Source organism: Thalassophryne amazonica, chromosome 3 (genome assembly GCF_902500255.1).
Source record: "Thalassophryne amazonica chromosome 3, fThaAma1.1, whole genome shotgun sequence".
Lineage (NCBI taxonomy): Eukaryota > Metazoa > Chordata > Actinopteri > Batrachoidiformes > Batrachoididae > Thalassophryne > Thalassophryne amazonica.
In genome coordinates this window covers 10848649-10871151 of record NC_047105.1, presented here as the reverse complement: position 1 = coordinate 10871151, position 22503 = coordinate 10848649, and the positions used below count along the sequence as shown (strand labels likewise).

The window sequence follows — 22503 nt, the reverse complement described above, 5'->3', positions numbered from 1 at the left end:
TGCACTAATCATCGAAAATGAGCCAACTCTTAATTCAACGGAAATTATTTCTTGTACGTTTACTTGCTATTGCAGTAAAAGACAAAGGTTATGATAGTAAAGTTTGAAGCCAGAATGTGCAGAAATAAATCACGTGAAACTCTCTGCAGCTTACCTGTCCAGCAGATATCTCGTCAAACATTTCTGCGACGGATGTCCAGATTTAACTCTCAGCTCTACCCAGTGCGTCCTCTGATGGCCTGTTTGTTAGTTGCCTCCTTAGTTTTCTCTCTTCCTCAACTTTGCATCTTTTTCTTGCACTTTCAGTCACTTAAGCAGGTCGACCTTGTTTAAGTCGCCTCTCCTCCATGTCTATGTTGTTTGTGTGATCGGTTTAAATGTCTTTCCCGGCATCCTTGTGCAGCTATAGCCCCGCAACTAAATGTATGCCATGGCGTTTGATCGGCTGAATTTCAACCAACGTGGGCTAAAATTCAAAGTTTCCAGACAGCATTAATTTTGATAATACTGGCAATATCATATTATGAATCCCTTTTTTTAATGCTAAGGAATAAAATAATTTTTTGAGTTAAATGTTAGAAAATCCGAAAGCTGTATTCCTGTAAAGTGACAGGGTTGTAAAACATTTAACCTACCCTGTAAAAACTAAAACCCATAAAACGGGGCATTATAGAGCGTATCGAGCAGCTGAATCCTTTGTTTTGATGTCCTTGCTTCCATCTGTTGTAGCACAATTCTCTTTGCACTACCCACTCCCTGCTGACCAGCACTGCTCTGTCCTCTCACCTCCTCTCTTGGACCTCCTGGATGTTCTCGATGCCAATGGCACTGCTGCGACGGGAGCTGAAGGGTCCAGACTTCTTCCTGGTGGGGCTTTTCCCAGGAATGATCAGTGACTGACAGTATGCAAAGAAAGGAACGTCAGATACGAAATCGTTATCCAACACCAACAGAAATTCTACAGAGTACTACCACACATGAAGTGAATGATGTACAAATGTACTACAAACAAATTATGAAGAAACAACTCAGCAAAGCCTGAGATGATGTGACACATTCAGCAGCATGTTTTACATTTCCAAAAGACACTGGGTTTCAGGCAAGAATAGTTTTTCAGAAAAACACAGAACATGAAAATCATTTTGAAGTTAGTTATTTTTATACTTTCTCTATGTTTTCTCTAATTGATTTTGTTCTAAACTGTAAACTTTTTGGCCCACTCATATCTACCAGGGTGTCAATCGGCTTATTCTGAGCACAACTGCCATTTTAATGTTGCCACTGTTCCATCTTCAAATTATCATTCCCAAACTGCTTAGAAGAAAATAAAATTTTCAATAATAATGCCCCATTCAAGTCTGTGTGACAAAACAATATGTATCTTTTGGAAATTACAAACACTGATTTATATAAACTGTATCTGACTCTATAGTCTATTGGTAACACCACAGTTCACAAACTAGGCTATGCTGGGCACAGTGACTAGACTAAGTGGAGCTAGCTAACTATTTCCAACATTATTTATTTTTATATGTTTGCCTGGGTGACAGAACAAAATCCCAATGGACACAATCCCAACGGACATAATCTCAGTGGACAGAATCCCAATGGACATAATCCCAGCGGACAGAATTCCAACAGACATAATCCCAGTGGACAAAATCCCAATGGACAGAATCCCAATGGACATAATCCCAGTGGACAGAATCCCAATGGACATAATCCCAACAGACATAATCCCAGTGGACATAATCCCAATGGACATAATCCCAACAGACATAATCCAAGCGGCCATAACCCCATCAGACAGAATCTCAAATCCTTATGACAAATGTGGACAAAATCCCAGTCTCATGAATAATTCTAAATGTCAAATATGACAGGGTAAGTACTACATTAATGTAGGGTTAGGGTTCAAGTGAGATGGGACTTTGGAATGAGACTGGGATTTTGCCCATTTTTGTAATAAGGGGTTGGAATTCTGTCCACTGGGATACTGTCTGTCAGGATTTTGTCATTGATCCGTTGACCTGCCCATCATGTTTGATGGGCAGGATGTCTAAGACCAACATTTATCAGTTACATAGTACAAAATGTACCTCCTCTGATTGAAAACAGGCCCTGCAATAGACTGGCATCCTGTCTGGGGTGTGCAGACGCCCTATGACTGCTGGGATAGGCTCCAGGGCCACATGACCCTTCGCTGGAGTAAGCAGGTAGAGAAAATGGATGGATGGATGAATGAAAACAGCTGGGGAACGCACACCCACACTTTACATTAATCGCATACTGCTGGTAAATTTCTCTGCACCATTCAGATGTTCATGACATTTAGAGGATGACCGGAAGTTTATTTATTTCAATAAATGTTTCTGTTCGTGAACATTAAAAGGTTTAAGTGATTCTGGGCTTTGTTTTTTGTCCCTTGTACCAAAACTTTTTGTTTCCCCATTTTCTGTTTGACTATTTTACAACAAATTAAAAAGAAAAAAAATAAATAAACTTGCTCCTCTAATGATGCTGTACTGGAATGCAAAACATGAAAGAAGAAAACGACACATCGTGTTCTGCCCTCGATAAACAATTTGTGCGACATCATCCCTCACTCCGTGATGGATCCTTCCATCTTTGAAAGAGTTCATGAATCTAAAATGGGTTTGAGACTGCATGAGTGAATAAAACCATAACTGAATGCCATGATGATGTGTTACACCTACAATACACTGTGCATCAAAACGCATTTGGATCTAAACATGTACCACAACTGGACACTCACAGGACAAAAACAGACGACTGAAAAATAAAACTCTGAGACAATAATGGTCAATAAGTAGGGAGAATTATACATCAACCTCTTCTATTGTTCCTATCCCTATGGCACTGCCACGCCGTCCAAATTTACTGGGACTTTTCCCTGAGACAAGCAACGACTGTGCCACACAAGACGGCAGGAAAAGAAGAAAAGGGTAGATTGAAGAAGGGAAGGAAAAGAAAAGAACATATCATAAGATCTCATGCAAACATCACACTGAATTTAAACAACAAGGTGCAAAATAGCTTGAGAATGAGCTCACAGCAGGACTTAATAGGGATGGCAAGATATTTAGGGCATAGCACAAGCTTGTTTCAAGCAAAACCAGGCAGGGATCTGGCAGAGGAGAGCACAGCAGGAGATGGAGTGCTTAGCAGGCATGTCAGAGGTTTCCGCCCTCAGGGATACAGGTTTGTTAGTGATGCATTCAGAAGGAGAAAGAGAGGTAACAGGGACTGACACAACCCGAGTGTAGCTTTTAGAAAACATCCATTCAGACTCGGGCGTTATTTATTTCCAATTCAGAGTACTGTGAAGCAAATTCTGCAATGAAATAAAAAGAAAATGCTAAAAGACGAGGGGCCATTCAAGTCATTATTCATTTGTAGTGTCATATTTTCACTCATGCAGTACTTGCGCTGTCACTACCTGACAGTCACTCATTCATATGTTCGACAATACCTTATTGTTCCAAATACAAGAAAGTGTTATTTTTTTGGAACTGTATCAGTGGTATTCTTATAGTCAGGGACTAGACTTTTACATGTTAAATCTGTAATAATAGGTGGTGACAAATACCTGTGAAACGAGTGTACCTCCTAGGACTGAAGTGACCCACCCAGCTAATTAAGTCAAAGGCTAATCGCCTGACCGTTGGGCAGATAAACATAATGTCTAACCTTATTCGCCCAACCGTGATCATGTATTTGACACATTTTGTGCATTTAAATTACGTTTTTTACACTTTTTAAAGACTATTGCGGTGTGACAAGCAGCATATGTTTGATGCATTTAATGGCGCCGTCTTTAATTACTGCGAAAACATACACCGCAATGGATGAAAGCAAACAAACTTCATAAACATTTTGAATGGAAGCCTGTTAATGACGACGAAACAGTTTTTATGAACAAAATGCTGCTTGTTGCCTGTAAGATGGTGTTAGTTTGATACAGGTCCATGGGTGTGATGAGCCAAACAGAACCGCTTTAGATCACAGCCCCGCCGCGGACTGTGAACCCTCTGGCAGCCGGAGAGAAAATATCCGCCTTTTTTCCCCCGTGTTGAAACCGGAAGTGAACTTACAAGTGCACCCATTGGTTGGTTGTGGTTGGGCGTATATGCTCGCGTATTTACTTTATTGAACCAACGGTTGGGCGTATAGCCACTCCGGCTAATTAACTTATAGTGATGCATGACATAGGGAATTGGTGATCACCCAGAGCACCTCAAAAGTCAGGTATATTCACCAGGCACTGAGAAGTTATGATGCAAACTTTAAGTTGATTATGATAAATGCACCAGAGTTATCAATCAAATCTTAAGCAGCCAAGAAATACTTTGTGAGAGTGTAACGTCAGAAGCTGGCGAGTACAAAAATACTGTGATAAAAAGTTAACAGTCAGAAAAATTTACCATGGTCCTAAAAATGGCAGTGCACCAGTTCGAGGTTGAAAAAGGAAATGAGGAGCCGCCCGTAAAATGTGCTTTTATTAACCTTACTTTAAAATAAAAGCATTTTCCTTTTACCGAAGAAGATTTGGCCTGGTGAGGTATCTTATCAATAGGGTCATCACGTATTTAGAACAATAAGATGATGTGTATGTGAGATAATATGTGGGTAAGTGAGACAAACTATGTGTTTGAATGACAGAACATGAATGGGAGCGTGTACTTGTGCTGCATGCTGTCGCACCCACCCTACCCCAGAACAGGCCCTGGTCCTAGTTGGCAACCTTTCCATCCCCATCCCCCAAAAGTAACATCTACCTGCTGCAGTCAGATGAAAACTAGATGTCTCTTTGGCCTTTTTCCAGCTGCTGGGTTCCTCAACACTGAGGCACCTCCGTGTTGGATCATGCACAGAGAAGCACATCACATGGCCAATGTTGTAGCTGGTGTATTATCACCACATATGTAAGTACACCTCATCTGAGTCACCCTAAGTCACTTGTTACATGGCATGGCACTTGTTACTTGACATATGTTACAAGGTCATTCCAGTGGCATCTAACATTTGGCATCAAATGTTAATTTGATGCTTCTGTTACAAATCTGTAAATAAAATTTTCAAATAAGTTCTCATTTCAAAAACTTGTGTACGATCAAAAAGTGGTAACATTTTATTGGCCCACTCTGTACATAGTTTGATGGCTCAGTTCTGGACGTCATTAAAAACCTGGCTCTTAGTATGGATCCATTACAACTGCACACCCAGCCACCCTGACTCCTCCCTCAGCACCTCAAGCAGCGCAATGAGGGCACCCACTGATTTCATAATGAGTACAGCATCGTCAGCAAAGTCAAAGTTGGTATGTTTCATAACTCTACTCAATACCAAGTTCATGCAAGCATGAAATAGAGTAGGAGCCAGAACACATCCTTGAGGAACACCAGAATTCACTTGGGAAGAAGTTAAAGACTGCCTCTACTCCACACAGCACTCACAGTACGTGTCTATATATAATACGTGTACCACTTCACTGGGGATCCTGCAAATTCTCTACATCTATGTAGGACATATGAAGATATATGTATATGAAAGTGAGAATATATGTTCTATATATGTGTGAAGGAGAATGTATGTGAGAGTCAAAGAATGAATTTTGGCTTTCACAGCCCCTCGTACTGAAACAGAATTAACAGTAATTCTGAAACAGACACAAATTGGAAAAAGGGCTCTTTTACAATGCGTGTGAGGAATATTTCCATCAGCCAAACATGCACATATACAAAACGAGGTTAAACCATAACATTTACAAGAGGCAACAGTCATGACAAAAACGCAGTACGGAGCAAGGGAGTCTGGGTAGTCAAACAGCAGCTGCACAGAGCTCAGGATGGAAACTGGACTGGGGCTCACAAACAGATTCCTTTTCTAATTGCATGTAAGTATCACCCTACATTCTGAAAAGCCTCATGATGTGCCGATGAAGGTTTTCTCTCAACAGATAAGAATAAATGAAATGTTAATTTATAGGTCTTTACCAAGAGCATGTTGAGCCACGATAAAAGGATAATATAAAACGTGAAAGCCGTTTTTGTACAAAACACAAGTGAATTCAAAATATCTGAAATGAAAGTGAGTGCTTACACACAGAAACACAGATGGAAGTAAATTGGTACAATGTGCCACTGTATCTGTGAGACAGAAGAGCAGCATCCATAAAGATGCTCGGTCACCCAGCTGAACCTGGACTTCCTGTTTGCCCTTCAAGATGCTTCACCACTCAACCAAGTGGATTCCTTGTTGTTTTGTGAACAGATTTTTGCAAAACTCTGATAAAATGTTGGTTCTAGCGTAGAATAGTTACTCTGACATTTTGAAGCAGACTGTATAAAAAGGAGTGAAGTGGGACAATGAAACCACAGAGAAGAGCAGACACTGAACTCTTTTCTGCAACATTTTTGTCAGCCATCTTGTATAAGGAATTGTGAGAATTTTCAATGTATGTGCTTCTGGGTGAAAATTGATTACTGTAAATGGAAACTAGTAGCCTTGTCTTTAAAAATCTCCACTTTAGGAAAGTGATTTTGATAACTTTTCTTGTGCATTGAGACTGAGTATTTATCGCTATGATTGTTTTGAGTAGCCTCTGTTATCCCTCAGGCCATAGCTGTGGCATCATTATGATTGTGAATCTGAAGCATTGAGTAGTTAGTCATTGGACCGGATGATCGGTTGTCCTCCTTCCCAGCGTCTTGTGGTGAAAGCAGAAAGCACATTGTTTTGTTTACATTAAGTAGCAATTCCTTAAACAAGATGACAGCCCAAGATACTTGTTACTGGCTGGTTCATCCAATGTTGATGACCACTCTACTCGTTTTTTTTTCCCATCGCTATGACTGAAACATCTTGAAGCCTAAACAGTAAGCCCACGGTACTTTTGACTAAGCATACAGTGGTAAGGGTCCTATCTCACTGGGCTGTGACAGCCTGTGAATGCCAGTTGAGAGGGAAATCGTTTGATTCTGCGTTACATTCACTGGGTGATGCTCTTCGCTTGCTTCACTTGCAGGGTGTCGCCAGCGTTGCACCTGAATTTTGAAATTTTCAAAGTTAGTGAGGTGACAAGGCTCTTCCCAGTTTGCTCCCAGAGCCATCGCTGGTGTCGTGTGACCCCTCAGAATGTATTCGCGGCAACTCCTAACATGAGAGATTCTTGAGGGAACTGTGGGGGGGTGGGGGGGGGGGGGTGTGTGGCTGTGGCAGAGCATGCAAGAACAGCGGAGATGATCGAAGAGAAACAGCCGCTGTTGCCAGCCTGGCCACAGTTGCAGGACAGAAGGACTTCGGGACTTACTGTATGCATTTGTTTTTTTTTTTTCTGTTTTGTTTTTCTTTTTTTTTTTAGGTGCACAATTGTGGACGAGTGGAGAGCACAGCACTTTTTATCTGGAGCACCCCCTCTGTCTCCCCCCTCTCTCTTGTCTCTTTCTTCCTCCCTCTTCTCTCTCCCTCCCTCCTTTCTCTCTCTCTCCCCCACCTCCTCCCTCCCCCCCCCCCCCCAGGATGTGCGGTGGGACTTCTTTGATGTGCTTGTTGTGAGGGATGCACAATCACTGAGGATATATGAGAAGATGCTTTCATTAATGGACACACTCTGCTTAGTTCCAGCTCCAACAGCGCACATCTGTGAAACCGGGAAAATCATTCTGCTAAATGCTGTGCTGTGGAAATGTGACATCATATGTCCATCAGAGACAAAATGCAGGAGGATGAAGGAGGCCGCATATGTGCCAAATCAATGTGCAGATCCATCTCAGATTGGCTGTGGAGACCCCGAATGAAAAAAAAAACAACTATAAGGGAACAGCAAAAAGGACTTACAATGTTATTGCAGAATAAATCAAATTAAATAAAAGACCCCACACCCCTGAAGCACTGCTGGGCATCACTGCATCAGGGAGAAAGTGCCATTTAACCACATGAATGATTGCTGTACTCGGATGTCGGTGCCGAGGACAAATGGATCATATAAGCGTGGATTATATCCTGGACATGGAAGATAGGACATTAGATCCAGCAGGGACATCATACTGCAAATTAGTGAGCGCACTGTACGCTTTATTATTGTTATTATTTTTTATTTATTTATTTTGCCATTATTGGAATTAGTGGGGGAATTTCCACAGTCTATTCACATGGATAATAGCAGGATAATAAGAGCTGAACACTTAATGTGCAAACGTGTCATTCTGTGAGTGGCCACTTCAGTGAGATACCAACTGTGACACTGTCGCTCGTTCGCGCTTTTGGTTGCTAAGTCGCGTCACCAACTGCTCTCCAACAGTCGCGCCCAGTGAGATAGGACCCTAAGAGATGTGTGTCCAGTGAGCTGGGAATAAGGACGAATGGTGGCCAATAAATGGGCATCATGTGCACCAAAATGAGCTACTTACAATCCCTGGGGTTTTGGGGCTCTCTGCGGGATTGTGGGTAAAGCTGCCACTGTGACTAGTGGAGACTGTGTGTGACTTCTTGTTACTTAGGCCCATGGCGTCCATAGACTGGCTTCTGCTGCGGATGACCCGCTAAACAAAGAAACGAGGAGATATTGTCAGCGCATCCACTTTGGTATTATGTGGAAATGCAATGAATATTTCATACAACAAAGATATTTTAATATATTGTCAAATAAAGTCCAAATTAGGCTCATTTCATTAGCTGCTATTTAATCTACCGATGATTACTATAAATATGTTTATGAAAGGTAAAAACAAAAACAAAAACAGTGTTTCACATCACTTGTCATATGGCTACATTTGATATTTATTACTAAATTGTGCATATATATATATATATATATATATATATATATATATATATATATATATATATATATATATATATGTGTGTGTAAATCAATACTATTTTCAACATTTTGTACAACAGCCAATCTGATAACAAAACTATACTTATAGCTGCTGATGAGGCTTGATTTTATTTTCTTCTTTTTTTTTTACCCAAGTGTTTGCTGGTTAGTTGGCTGGAAAAGTCATTTTCACCAAACCTCGTGAAGACAGATTTTGGGATTTAAATTGTCAGATTTTGGAACATAGCTTCAAAAAGGGGGTGGAGCCAGGTTGAGGCAGAGTGAGAGAGGTGCCGCTAGACAGTGTAGCATCATCTCCAACTGAACTGCAATTGGTTACTAAACTATTGGTGGAAACTTTTAGCACACTGTTCAAAGTGAATCGTGCAAGTACATTTATGGTGTGTTTAGTTTTGTCTTTGGTTTTTACTTCATGCCTAATTTGAACACAAAATAAGGTGCAGGGTGCAAAATGGTTGCATTTTATTAATCATTGCGAGTTTGGACCTACCGTGAATTAAACCAATCAGAATGTCATCTGGCATTGCTTTTCAGAGTGGATTATGCAGATGGTTTGCTTTTAACAGTGGATGCTGGACTCAAGTGAGAGGTTTTCCATTACAGAAATGGATCTGGACACAAGCAGACGATTTACAGGAGTCACCACCAAAGCTCCCTGAGGTGAAGCACGTCAGTAAGGTGAAGTTTAACATATGATTGTGTTCTATTTGAAAACTGCATTCATAAAGAAAAGTGGTATTCAATTCTTTGAAATACAAGCGGCCGAGATGAGTTTCCTCCGCAGGGTGGCTGGGCGCTCCCTTATAGATAGGGTGAGGAGCTCGGTCACTCAGGAGGAGCTCTGAGTCGAGCCGCTGCTCCTCCACGTCGAAAGGAGTCAGTTGAGGTGGCTCGGGCATCTTTTCTGGATGCCCCCTAGACGCCTCGCTGGAGAGGTGTTCCGGGCACGTCCCACTGGGAGGTGGCCCCGGGGAAGACCCAGGACACGCTGGAGGGACTACATCTCTCGGCTGGCTTGGGAACGCCTTGGGGTTCCCCCGGAGGAGCTGGAGGAGGTGTGTGTGGATCGGGAGGTCTGGGCGGCTTTGCTTGAGCTGCTGCCCCCGCGACCCGACTCCGGATAAAGCGGAAGAAAATGGATGGATGGATGGATAGTAATAATATCGGCAGCATGGTGGGTTAGTGGTTAGCACTGCTGCCTCACACTGAGAATGTCCTGGGTTTGAATCCAACCTGGTTTGAATCCAGCCTTTCTGAGTGCAGTTTACATGTCCTCTCATGTTTATCCCACTGGATACTTTATCTTTCTCCCACCTCCAAAGACATACAGGTTAGATGAATTAAAATCTCTAAGAGCCTGTTCAGACTAGGGTTAGTATTCCTGCTTAAGATGGATTCAATCCAAATTACTTTCTAGCTGGATAGTGTTCAGACCTGTTTTTCAAATTCAGCTCATCGTACACACGTCCAAACTCAATCCAGCTCAAGCTGAAAGAGATGTGACTGGATGTGTAAGTGTGCAGGTGTGTGTGGATCTGAACATGAGAACGCACTCACGGATTCTCTTGGCGAGAAGGCGCTGCAGAGAAAGAAGGTTGTTTTCTATCGCCGAGCGTTGCAGCCGCAATGGAGTGTGTGCACAGACGTAGTGAGGAAGTACGATGTCATGATCCCAAAGTGAGCCGGATTCTAGCCACAATTGGGTTCAGACCTCGGCGGATTTGGGCCGAATCTGGTTCAAGCTGCATTGCATTGTGAAAGAGTTTGACTGTCTATATGTGTGTCAGTCCTGTGATAGACTGAACTCTGCCTCGTGCTCAGTGACTGCTGGGATAGGCTCCTCCCCCCATGACTCTTAATTGGAATAAGGAGGTTTAGAAAATGAATGAGCAATAATAATGTAGTTTGAAGGGGCAGTAAAGTCAAGTGGCCAAATGGTCAGTGGACGTTGTTTAAAAACGGAAGGTTCTCGGATCAAGACCGCCTGTGCCCATTCATCATGTAAAGTGGAACTGCAACAGGAAGAGCATCTGACATAAAAATTGTGCCAAATCAACATGCAGATCCACAGTAGATCCAGTGTGGCGACCCCAAGGCAAAACAAAGAAGCCGATAGAGCTTCTTCACTATAAAGAAACAGCTATTCGTACAATTTCATGGAATTAATGTTCACCCAGGTGATCATAGCAACTTCCCTCATGAAAACATTCTGACTACATTTTTTTCAATTCTGACACTTAACTTGGAGCAAAATCTAGTAACAACAATGATCATGATGAGGAATAAATTTTGGGATGATTTTGACTAATGTGAAGAATTAAGACACTCCATTTTAATCAATCAATCAATCAATTTTTTTATATAGCGCCAAATCACAACAAACAGTTGCCCCAAGGCGCTTTATATTGTAAGGCAAGGCCATACAATAATTATGTAAAACCCCAACGGTCAAAACGACCCCCTGTGAGCAAGCACTTGGCTACAGTGGGAAGGAAAAACTCCCTTTTAACAGGAAGAAACCTCCAGCAGAACCAGGCTCAGGGAGGGGCAGTCTTCTGCTGGGACTGGTTGGGGCTGAGGGAGAGAACCAGGAAAAAGACATGCTGTGGAGGGGAGCAGAGATCGATCACTAATGATTAAATGCAGAGTGGTGCATACAGAGCAAAAAGAGAAAGAAACAGTGCATCATGGGAACCCCCCAGCAGTCTACGTCTATAGCAGCATAACTAAGGGATGGTTCAGGGTCACCTGATCCAGCCCTAACTATAAGCTTTAGCAAAAAGGAAAGTTTTAAGCCTAATCTTAAAAGTAGAGAGGGTGTCTGTCTCCCTGATCTGAATTGGGAGCTGGTTCCACAGGAGAGGAGCCTGAAAGCTGAAGGCTCTGCCTCCCATTCTACTCTTACAAACCCAAGGAACTACAAGTAAGCCTGCAGTCTGAGAGCGAAGCGCTCTATTGGGGTGATATGGTACTATGAGGTCCCTAAGATAAGATGGGACCTGATTATTCAAAACCTTATAAGTAAGAAGAAGAATTTTAAATTCTATTCTAGAATTAACAGGAAGCCAATGAAGAGAGGCCAATATGGGTGAGATATGCTCTCTCCTTCTAGTCCCCGTCAGTACTCTAGCTGCAGCATTTTTAATTAACTGAAGGCTTTTTAGGGAACTTTTAGGACAACCTGATAATAATGAATTACAATAGTCCAGCCTAGAGGAAATAAATGCATGAATTAGTTTTTCAGCATCACTCTGAGACAAGACCTTTCTGATTTTAGAGATATTGCGTAAATGCAAAAAAGCAGTCCTACATATTTGTTTAATATGCGCTTTGAATGACATATCCTGATCAAAAATGACTCCAAGATTTCTCACAGTATTACTAGAGGTCAGGGTAATGCCATCCAGAGTAAGGATCTGGTTAGACACCATGTTTCTAAGATTTGTGGGGCCAAGTACAATAACTTCAGTTTTATCTGAGTTTAAAAGCAGGAAATTAGAGGTCATCCATGTCTTTATGTCTGTAAGACAATCCTGCAGTTTAGCTAATTGGTGTGTGTCCTCTGGCTTCATGGATAGATAAAGCTGGGTATCATCTGCGTAACAATGAAAATTTAAGCAATACCGTCTAATAATACTGCCTAAGGGAAGCATGTATAAAGTGAATAAAATTGGTCCTAGCACAGAACCTTGTGGAACTCCATAATTAACTTTAGTCTGTGAAGAAGATTCCCCATTTACATGAACAAATTGTAATCTATTAGACAAATATGATTCAAACCACCGCAGTGCAGTGCCTTTAATACCTATGGCATGCTCTAATCTCTGTAATAAAATTTTATGGTCAACAGTATCAAAAGCAGCACTGAGGTCTAACAGAACAAGCACAGAGATGAGTCCACTGTCCAAGGCCATAAGAAGATCATTTGTAACCTTCACTAATGCTGTTTCTGTACTATGATGAATTCTAAAACCTGACTGAAACTCTTCAAATAGACCATTCCTCTGCAGATGATCAGTTAGCTGTTTTACAACTACCCTTTCAAGAATTTTTGAGAGAAAAGGAAGGTTGGAGATTGGCCTATAATTAGCTAAGATAGCTGGGTCAAGTGATGGCTTTTTAAGTAATGGTTTAATTACTGCCACCTTAAAAGCCTGTGGTACATAGCCAACTAACAAAGATAGATTGATCATATTTAAGATCGAAGCATTAAATAATGGTAGGGCTTCCTTGAGCAGCCTGGTAGGAATGGGGTCTAATAAACATGTTGATGGTTTGGATGAAGTAACTAATGAAAATAACTCAGACAGAACAATCGGAGAGAAAGAGTCTAACCAAATACCGGCATCACTGAAAGCAGCCAAAGATAACGATACGTCTTTGGGATGGTTATGAGTAATTTTTTTTCTAATAGTTAAAATTTTGTTAGCAAAGAAAGTCATGAAGTCATTACTAGTTAAAGTTAATGAAATACTAAGCTCAATACAGCTCTGACTCTTTGTCAGCCTGGCTACAGTGCTGAAAAGAAACCTGGGGTTGTTCTTATTTTCTTCAATTAGTGATGAGTAGAAAGATGTCCTAGCTTTACGGAGGGCTTTTTTATAGAGCAACAGACTCTTTTTCCAGGCTAAGTGGAGATCTTCTAAATTAGTGAGACGCCATTTCCTCTCCAACTTACGGGTTATCTGCTTTAAGCTACGAGTTTGTGAGTTATACCACGGAGTCAGGCACTTCTGATTTAAAGCTCTCTTTTTTAGAGGAGCTACAGCATCCAAAGTTATCTTCAATGAGGATGTAAAACTATTGACGAGATACTCTATCTCACTTACAGAGTTTAGGTAGCTACTCTGCACTGTGTTGGTATATGGCATTAGAGAACATAAAGAAGGAATCATATCCTTAAACCTAGTTACAGCGCTTTCTGAAAGACTTCTAGTGTAATGAAACTTATTCCCCACTGCTGGGTAGTCCATCAGAGTAAATGTAAATGTTATTAAGAAATGATCAGACAGAAGGGAGTTTTCAGGGAATACTGTTAAGTCTTCTATTTCCATACCATAAGTCAGAACAAGATCTAAGATATAGTGGTGGGTGGACTCATTTACTTTTTGAGCAAAGCCAATAGAGTCTAATAATAGATTAAATGCAGTGTTGAGGCTGTCATTCTCAGCATCTGTGTGGATGTTAAAATCGCCCACTATAATTATCTTATCTGAGCTAAGCACTAAGTCAGACAAAAGGTCTGAAAATTCACAGAGAAACTCACAGTAACGACCAGGTGGACGATAGATAATAACAAATAAAACTGGTTTTTGGGACTTCCAATTTGGATGGACAAGACTAAGAGTCAAGCTTTCAAATGAATTAAAGCTCTGTCTGGGTTTTTGATTAATTAATAAGCTGGAATGGAAGATTGCTGCTAATCCTCCGCTCCGGCCCGTGCTACGAGCATTCTGACAGTTAGTGTGACTCGGGGGTGTTGACTCATTTAAACTAACATATTCATCCTGCTGTAACCAGGTTTCTGTAAGGCAGAATAAATCAATATGTTGATCAATTATTATATCATTTACCAACAGGGACTTAGAAGAGAGAGACCTAATGTTTAATAGACCACATTTAACTGTTTTAGTCTGTGGTGTAGTTGAAGGTGCTATATTATTTTTTCTTTTTGAATTTTTATGCTTAAATAGATTTTTGCTGGTTATTGGTAGTCTGGGAGCAGGCACCGTCTCTATGGGGATGGGGTAATGAGGGGATGGCAGGGGGAGAGAAGCTGCAGAGAGGTGTGTAAGACTACAACTCTGCTTCCTGGTCCCAACCCTGGATAGTCACGGTTTGGAGGATTTCAGAAAATTGGCCAGATTTCTAGAAATGAGAGCTGCTCCATCCAAAGTGGGATGGATGCCGTCTCTCCTAACAAGACCAGGTTTTCCCCAGAAGCTTTGCCAATTATCTATGAAGCCCACCTCATTTTTTGGACACCATTCAGACAGCCAGCAATTCAAGGAGAACATGCGGCTAAACATGTCACTCCCGGTCTGATTGGGGAGGGGCCCAGAGAAAACTACAGAGTCCGACATTGTTTTTGCAAAGTTACACACCGATTTAATGTTAATTTTAGTGACCTCCGATTGGCGTAACCGGGTGTAATTACTGCCGATGTGAATTACAATCTTACCAAATTTACGCTTAGCCTTAGCCAGCAGTTTCAAATTTCCTTCAATGTCGCCTGCTCTGGCCCCCGGAAGACAATTGACTATGGTTGCTGGTGTCGCTAACTTCACATTTCGCAAAACAGAGTCGCCAATAACCAGAGTTTGATCCTCGGCGGGTGTGTCGTCGAGTGGGGAAAAACGGTTAGAAATGTGAACGGGTTGGCGGTGTACACGGGGCTTCTGTTTAGGGCTACGCTTCCTCCTCACAGTCACCCAGTCAGCCTGCTTTCCCGGCTGCTCGGGATCTGCCAGGGGGTAACTAACGGCGGCTAAGCTACCTTGGTCCGCACCGACTACAGGGGCCTGGCTAGCTGTAGAATTTTCCACGGTGCGGAGCCAAGTCTCCAATTCGCCCAGCCTGGCCTCCAAAGCTACGAATAAGCTACACTTATTACAAGTACCATTACTGCTAAAGGAGGCCGAGGAATAACTAAACATTTCACACCCAGAGCAGAAAAGTGCGGGAGAGACAGGAGAAGCCGCCATGCTAAATCGGCTAAGAGCTAGTAGCTACGCTAAGCTAGCGGATTCCTAAAAACACGCAAAGTGAATAATGTGTAAATAATTTAGAGGTGATTCAGCAGAAGGAGTGCTTTAGTTAAGGCACGTAAAGATTACACTGTGAAACAAATCGTAATCTAGATAACTAGATCAATCTAACTGCGCAGATTAAACAGCTAACAGATACAGAAAAACACCGCTGTGCTCCGGAACAGGAAGTGATACAATACCGCAGTGAGAGCCAACCACCAGTAGAGATTTTAATAATGACATTTTTTTTAAATGAATCTTTGGAATCCTTAGGAGCAGATGGCATAAAAATAATATTTTTCAGGAAACATAAGCAATTGTCATCAAATCTACGATAAATGCTGGGTGTTTCATTAAAAAGAACAATTCAAGCCATGTTAGTTAATACACTTTTCAAGCAGACCAATTTGAACTTGAACTTGTAAAAAGGTTGCATTTGGAATACAAACCAACAAAGAGGGTGGCACGTTGGCTTAGTGGTCAGCACTGTTGCCTCACAGCGAGAAGGTTTCAGGTTTGGACTTTAGGTGTGAGTGAAAGTGTGAACGTGTTTAAGCCCCTTGACACTTGCACGACTTTGATCTGTGCGCTTGCATGCACTCTGCCATCCACACGAGTAAACTCGCCTTAAAATCATAAACTGGTGTAAACGTGCGCGGCTCATACAAGTGCGAAAAGAAAATTGTGAAATGTTCAAAATCTCCATCAGGCATTAATGATGTGAACTTCACGTGAACATTATGCAAACAATTCAAAAACTGCGTGTGAGTGCGAGTGACTGCGTCAGTGCACCGCATCAGAGCGCAGCTCGTCTGAACTTTTATAACGAGATGTTAAATCTATCATAAACATACTTTTACAGCTGCACACAAGAAGGAAAGAACATGCAGCTGTTTTACCAAGCCATGACAATATAAACATGACAAATAATTACCTTTTTAGACGGCTCCAAATGCATTCTCCACCTCATTCAGCGCATGCGCGCACGAGTAAAGTTCCTGCTGGAACAGTCCACTGTGATTCTGGAAGCGATTAGAGAAGTTTTCAACAGCCAACTCGGAGAGAAAATGATTAATCTGCTACAAAATAAGTATTTTATATACGCAGCGTCCAACGCACAGCATGTGGCAGCCAGTGGAACAAAGCACAGTGTCTAGCTGGGAACACAGAGGGTGGGATCGTCACAACGATGTGCGTGCAAGTGCGCGGATCAAAGTCATGCAAGTGTCAGGGCATCTTTTGTCTGTCTATATGTGGGTCTTCGATAGACTGTAGGCCTGTCCAGGGTGTACCCTGCCTCTTTTTCTGTGACTGTTGGGATAGGGTCTAGCCCCCCCACAACCGCCCCCTGTGACCCTTAACCCCTTAAGCCCTAGAGCCTATATTACCAAAATCACATACCCATACATTATGATTTATTTCTCAGCTTGTACAAGGTCAAAAATGCAGAAGTTTGGATCAGCTAAAAGACAGGTCCTAGGGGATGTTGTGGATGCAAAAAAAATTGAAAGTAAGTAATACTTGGTAGGAGTAAATGAGGTTTTTTTTTCCCCAAAAAATGAATTCCGATTTATGTCTTTATTTGCTTGGCGTTTCAGCTGTGGTTAGTTGATATGTGATTGAAGTGGATACTTTTGTAGAGGAGACTTCGCTTGACATTTTGATGTATAATAAGTGTATGTTGGTGCCAGCATTGGTTAGTAATGAGTGTTCATATGTTCCAAAACAGGTTAGGTCCACAAATGTGGGGACTCTAGGGTTTAAGAGGTTAATTGGAAAATGAATGAATGAGTAAAGAGAAACCAATTTGTTTTTGAATAGTTAAATCATTTAAATTTTTTTTTTTTTCAACCAACATTTATGAGCATCCTTTGGAGGAATGCACTCCTAATCCTCAGAGTTCAACTATAATTATTATTATTTTTTAATTTTGTTAACATGTTCTCTGTATTGTTAATATGTTAAGGTAGATCCTGATGTGAAACACGAATGTCACTGCAATATGATCTATTACACATGTAGGACACATAGATTATTATATTCTATTCAAACAATCTTTGCAATAAAGATAAATCAATGGGAACAAAAATGTGTGCATTAATGTGTGCATTTGGACTCGTACATGGGTTCAAAATAGTGTGCTTAAAAAAGTGAGTAAACCTCAAAATCCATCTATCAGCTTTTATTTTCACAAAGGAAAATGCACATTCTATTCCAAATCAAAACATGATGAAAAAATATGAAGAAAAATTTATCAAATTTGTTATTACTTTATAGCAAGTGAAGAAAAAAGAGCTTTACTCACTTTTTAAAACACACTGCTATTACTTTAAACACAACGGTATGTACGAGGTCTGTCCGTAAAGTATAGGTCCTTTTTATTTTTTCAAAAACTATATGGATTTCATTCATATGTTTTTACGTCAGACATGCGTGAACCCTCGTGCGCATGCGTGAGTTTTTCCACGCCTGTCGGTGACGTCATTCGCCTGTGAGCACTCCTTGTGGGAGGAGTTGTCCAGCCCCTCGTCGGAATTCCTTTGTCTGAGAAGTTGCTGAGAGACTGGCGCTTTGTTTGATCAAAATTTTTTCTAAACCTGTGAGACACATCGAAGTGGACCTGGTTCGAAAAATTAAGCTGGTTTTCAGTGAAAATTTTAACAGCTGATGAGAGATTTTGAGGTGATTCTGTCGCTTTAAGGACTTTTCACGGTGCGAGACGTCGCACAGCGCTCTCAGGCAGCGTCATCAGCCTGTTTCAAGCTTAAAGCCTCCACATTTCAGGCTCTATTGATCCAGGACGTCGTGAGAGAACAGAGAAGTTTCAGAAGAAGTCGGTTTCAGTATTTTATCCGGATATTCCACTGTTAAAGGAGATTTTTTTAATGAAAGACGTGCAGGCGGATTGCAGCGTCGGCTCGCAGCCGCCGCGACGCTCCGTCACAGGAAAAACACCTCTGTTGGAAGCCTTAAGGACAAGTTGGAACATCTCCAGCTGATAAACAATTTCTCATATACTCACTCCACTGAAAGCCATCAAAAGCCAACTGGGTTTTAACAAATGGTTATCAACACGGAGGTGTTTTTCCTGTGCCGCCGCGGCGCGTCGGCTGCGTCCCGACGCGCGGACCCGTCCGCACGTCTTTCATTAAAAAAATCTCCTTTAACAGTGGAATATCCGGATAAAATGCTGAAACCGACTTCTTCTGAAACGTCTCTGTTCTCTCACGATGTCCTGGATGAATAGAGCCTGAAATGTGGAGGTTTTAAGCTTGAAACAGGCTGATGACGCTGCCTGAGAGCGCTGCGCAACGTCTCGCACCGTGAAAAGTCCTTAAAGCGACAGAATCACCTCAAAATCTCTCATCAGCTGTTAAAATTTTCACTGAAAACCAGCTTAATTTTTCGAACTGTGTCCACTTCGATGTGTCTCACAGGTTTAGAAAAAATTTTGATCAAACAAAGCGCCAGTCTCTCAGCAACTTCTCAGACAAAGGAATTCCGACGAGGGGCTGGACGACTCCTCCCACAAGGAGTGCTCACAGGCGAATGACGTCACCGACAGGCGTGGAAAAACTCACGCATGCGCACGAGGGTTCAAGCATGTCTGACGTAAAAACATATGAATGAAATCCATATAGTTTTTGAAAAAAATAAAAAGGACCTATACTTTACGGACAGACCTCATATGCAGGACTATATCTGAACACAGAGAGACAGTGCAGATCAGGCAGGAGGATGCAAAAAAAGAAAATTATTTCACATGCTCTGCAGATCTCAGGAGGAAGCTCGTGAGAGCCAGTTAGTAAGGGACGAAACTGCGTATCTTATCTGCTTAGTCATCACTTAGCATGAGCATGAGAAGGAGGAGGAAAAAAGTCAAAGAAGACAAAAAGAAGTAGAAGAGCCAGACAAAGAAGAACCAGAAGAATTTTTTTTCCTCTCTGTTTGAGGTGCGGCTCCATCCAGAAGTGGGAGTCTTCTGGATGGAGCCAGAAGTGTTTTCTTCTACAAGCCTCCCTTCTACAAGTCCTGTACACCACCATGGACTCCCAAAATTTCCTGTATATTTGTATTGTCAAGTGTGTCTGTAGCATGGCATAAGTAGAGGGTCGCTGCTTTGAGTCTGGTCTGCTTGAGGTTTCTTCCTCAAATCATCAGAGTGAGTTTTTCCTTACCACTGTCACCTGCGTGCTTGCTCTGGGGGTTGGTAAGGTTAGACCTACTTGTGTGAAGCGCCTTGAGGCAGCTTTGTTGTGATTTGGTGTTTTATACATATATATATATATATATATATATATATATATATATATATATATATATATATATATATATATATATATATATATATATATATAAATGAAATAAATTGAAATGGAATTGAATTGAAGAAGATTATGATGATTACGTAAAGCTAAATTGGTCCTCTGTATGTAAATCTTACAGTTAGTCTCGTTCAAACAAGGGATCAACTTGCCCAGAGATCTGCTGTGGTCAGTGGCTGTCAAAGGCGCATTTCAACCAATGCCTGTGTTTTGACCATGTTGTGAATTTTTGTAAGATGGGAGATGAGACACAGACGGAGCTGTGAAACCAAAATCTACACCTATACACAAAGAAAGAACGAGAGAGAGAGAGAGAGAGAGAGAGAGAGAGAGAGAGAGAGAGAGAGAGAGAGAGAGAGAGAGAGAGAGAGAGAGAGAGAGAGGTTGCACCGTGGCGTTTGACAGAAAGAAAACCACAAGTCAGATGAAATTCTGAAACAATGTTTGGGAAAAATATTGAAGTCCGCGAAAAAGAAAATCCACCACATTACTTTGCCATCATTATGAACTAGTCTTTCTTCAGAGTATGAGTATTAGATGAGGTAGCAGTCATAGTTATAAGTCCTAATCATGAAATACTAAATGATAATTATAGGATAATAAGTCTTAAGCAAGACTTTTAAGTCACAATTAGTAAGCTAGTAAGTCCTAATAAAAACATATTAAGTCATAATTACGAGATTTTAAGCCATAATACAGGAGATGGTCAAAGCTGTGTGATAGGACAGTCCTAATTGAGACATTTAAGTCATATTTCTAAGCTAGTGATTCCAAACCATAACATACTTTGTCAAAACAGGAGTAATCAGAGATTTCTGACGCCTGTCAATCCGGATCCGGCTCACCTCCATAATTCAGTGGAGTCTTCTAGGATTAGTATCTTGTAATTATAAGTTAGTATGTCATAATTATGATTTTCTTTGTCATGATTATGACTTAGCATCTCCTAATTATGATTAAATACTATGTAATAATAAGAGCTCCAAAATGAATTGATTTATTGATTAGTAATTCATGATTAAATTGATCAACAACTGTTTTCACAGTCAATCAAGTAATCCTTTTGGGTCATCTTAAAAATATACAAATTCTCAGATTTAAGCCTTTTAAATGTGAATATTTTCAGGTTTATTTTACTAGTTTCTTTGCTGCTCTCTGCCAGTAGACTGAATGTTGTTCAGCTATAAACAAAACAGCGCATTTCAAGACATTATCTTTGGCTCTGGAAAACACTGATTGCCATTTTTCACCATTTTCTGACATTTTATGGCTCTGGCATCCAACTGATTAAAGGAGAAAATAATCAGCTGATTAATCAATTATGAAAGCATTTGCTAGTTGCAGCTCTATTGATAATATTGTTTAAAAAAAGTAAGGCAGTGGCATTTTTTTTCTTTTAGGCTGCCACAAATGGGTTTCCACGGTATGACTGAGAGATGTTGTACATACTGAAGGCGAGATGGTTGGAGACAGCAGCTGGGCTCCGATTACAAATCTGAGCAAAACATATGCAACATTTGAAGAATGTGGAGAAAATAATATAGCAAAATGACATTCCGTTGAATGATGGATTTGGTCACCTCACTAATCATCACAGTGATAGAAGTTTGAGTCCATTAAATATTGCCATTTCGTTGTTTGTTTTTACTGAAGACCAAAATATGGCAATCGGGTATTGCAAAAACTTTGCATCCTTCCGTCCATCTGTCTGTGCTCAGCATAACTCCAGTCCTGTTACTGCCAGGGTCTTCAAAGTCACAGGGAACACTCTTGGGACATAGACCTTGGACAAATTCAAAGATGGCTAACCTTGACCTATTCTAAGGGGTCAAAAGGTCACATTATTTCTCCTCACACAGCATGACTCCACTCTAATTTTGAATTTGCAAATTCTCTTAACTGTTTTCATACACGTTTTGATGCTTTTGATTTTAGCCAGGAAATACAGGAAGTGAGTCATAAAGTGTGTGACAATCAGCACTTTTTTATTTCCCAGAAATATGTTGAAAAATCCTTCTGTTCCCTCAAACCAAGCAAAAGCTGTGGTTCTGATAATATTTGTGGCCGTTTGCTGAAATCATGTGGGAAAGAGCTGAGCTCTATTTTTCAGTACATTTTAATCAGTCTTTAAAGATGCAGCATGTACAGACTGATTAAAATGTACTGAAAAATAGAGCTCAGACAAGAGTCTGGAAGGATGCTGTTGTTATCCCTGTGCCAAAAATCAGTTCTCCCAAGACCCTCAATGATTTCAGACCAATCGCACTAACACTGATTGTCATGAAATGTTTTGAGAAACTTGTAAGATCTGAAATTTTGAAGACAACGGAGCATTACCTTGATCCCATCCAGTTTGCTTATAGGCCCAACAGAGGAGTAGAAGATGCTACAGTCACTTTATTAAATTTGCTTTTTAAACATCTGGAGGGAAAGGAACATGTGCAAGGCTTTTATTTATTGATTTTTCATCTGCTTTTAACATAATCCAGCCCCATGTGTTTGCCTTGAGGCTTTTAGAAAATTTTAAAGTAAGTAATCTTCTGGGCTGGATTTTGAATTTTTT

The 22503-nt window shown here is 40.9% G+C and overlaps 1 protein-coding gene across 10 annotated transcripts in view; it reads right to left on the bottom strand.

Moving 5' to 3' along the window:
- Nucleotides 1–22503, bottom strand: part of si:dkey-166d12.2 (rap1 GTPase-activating protein 1) — a 317261-nt gene that overhangs the window by 25305 nt on the left and 269453 nt on the right. For 6 of the 10 annotated variants that reach the window (XM_034165796.1, XM_034165789.1, XM_034165804.1 and 3 more), the window contains 3 exons: nucleotides 8433–8564; nucleotides 2853–2930; nucleotides 787–896 (listed from right to left, as the gene is read on the bottom strand). In XM_034165796.1, coding sequence (XP_034021687.1) covers nucleotides 787–896; nucleotides 2853–2930; nucleotides 8433–8564 — 320 coding nt within the window. The remainder of the gene's footprint in view (nucleotides 1–786; nucleotides 897–2852; nucleotides 2931–8432; nucleotides 8565–22503) is intronic. The other 4 variants (XM_034165821.1, XM_034165815.1, XM_034165823.1 and 1 more) reach the window with 3 other exon arrangements.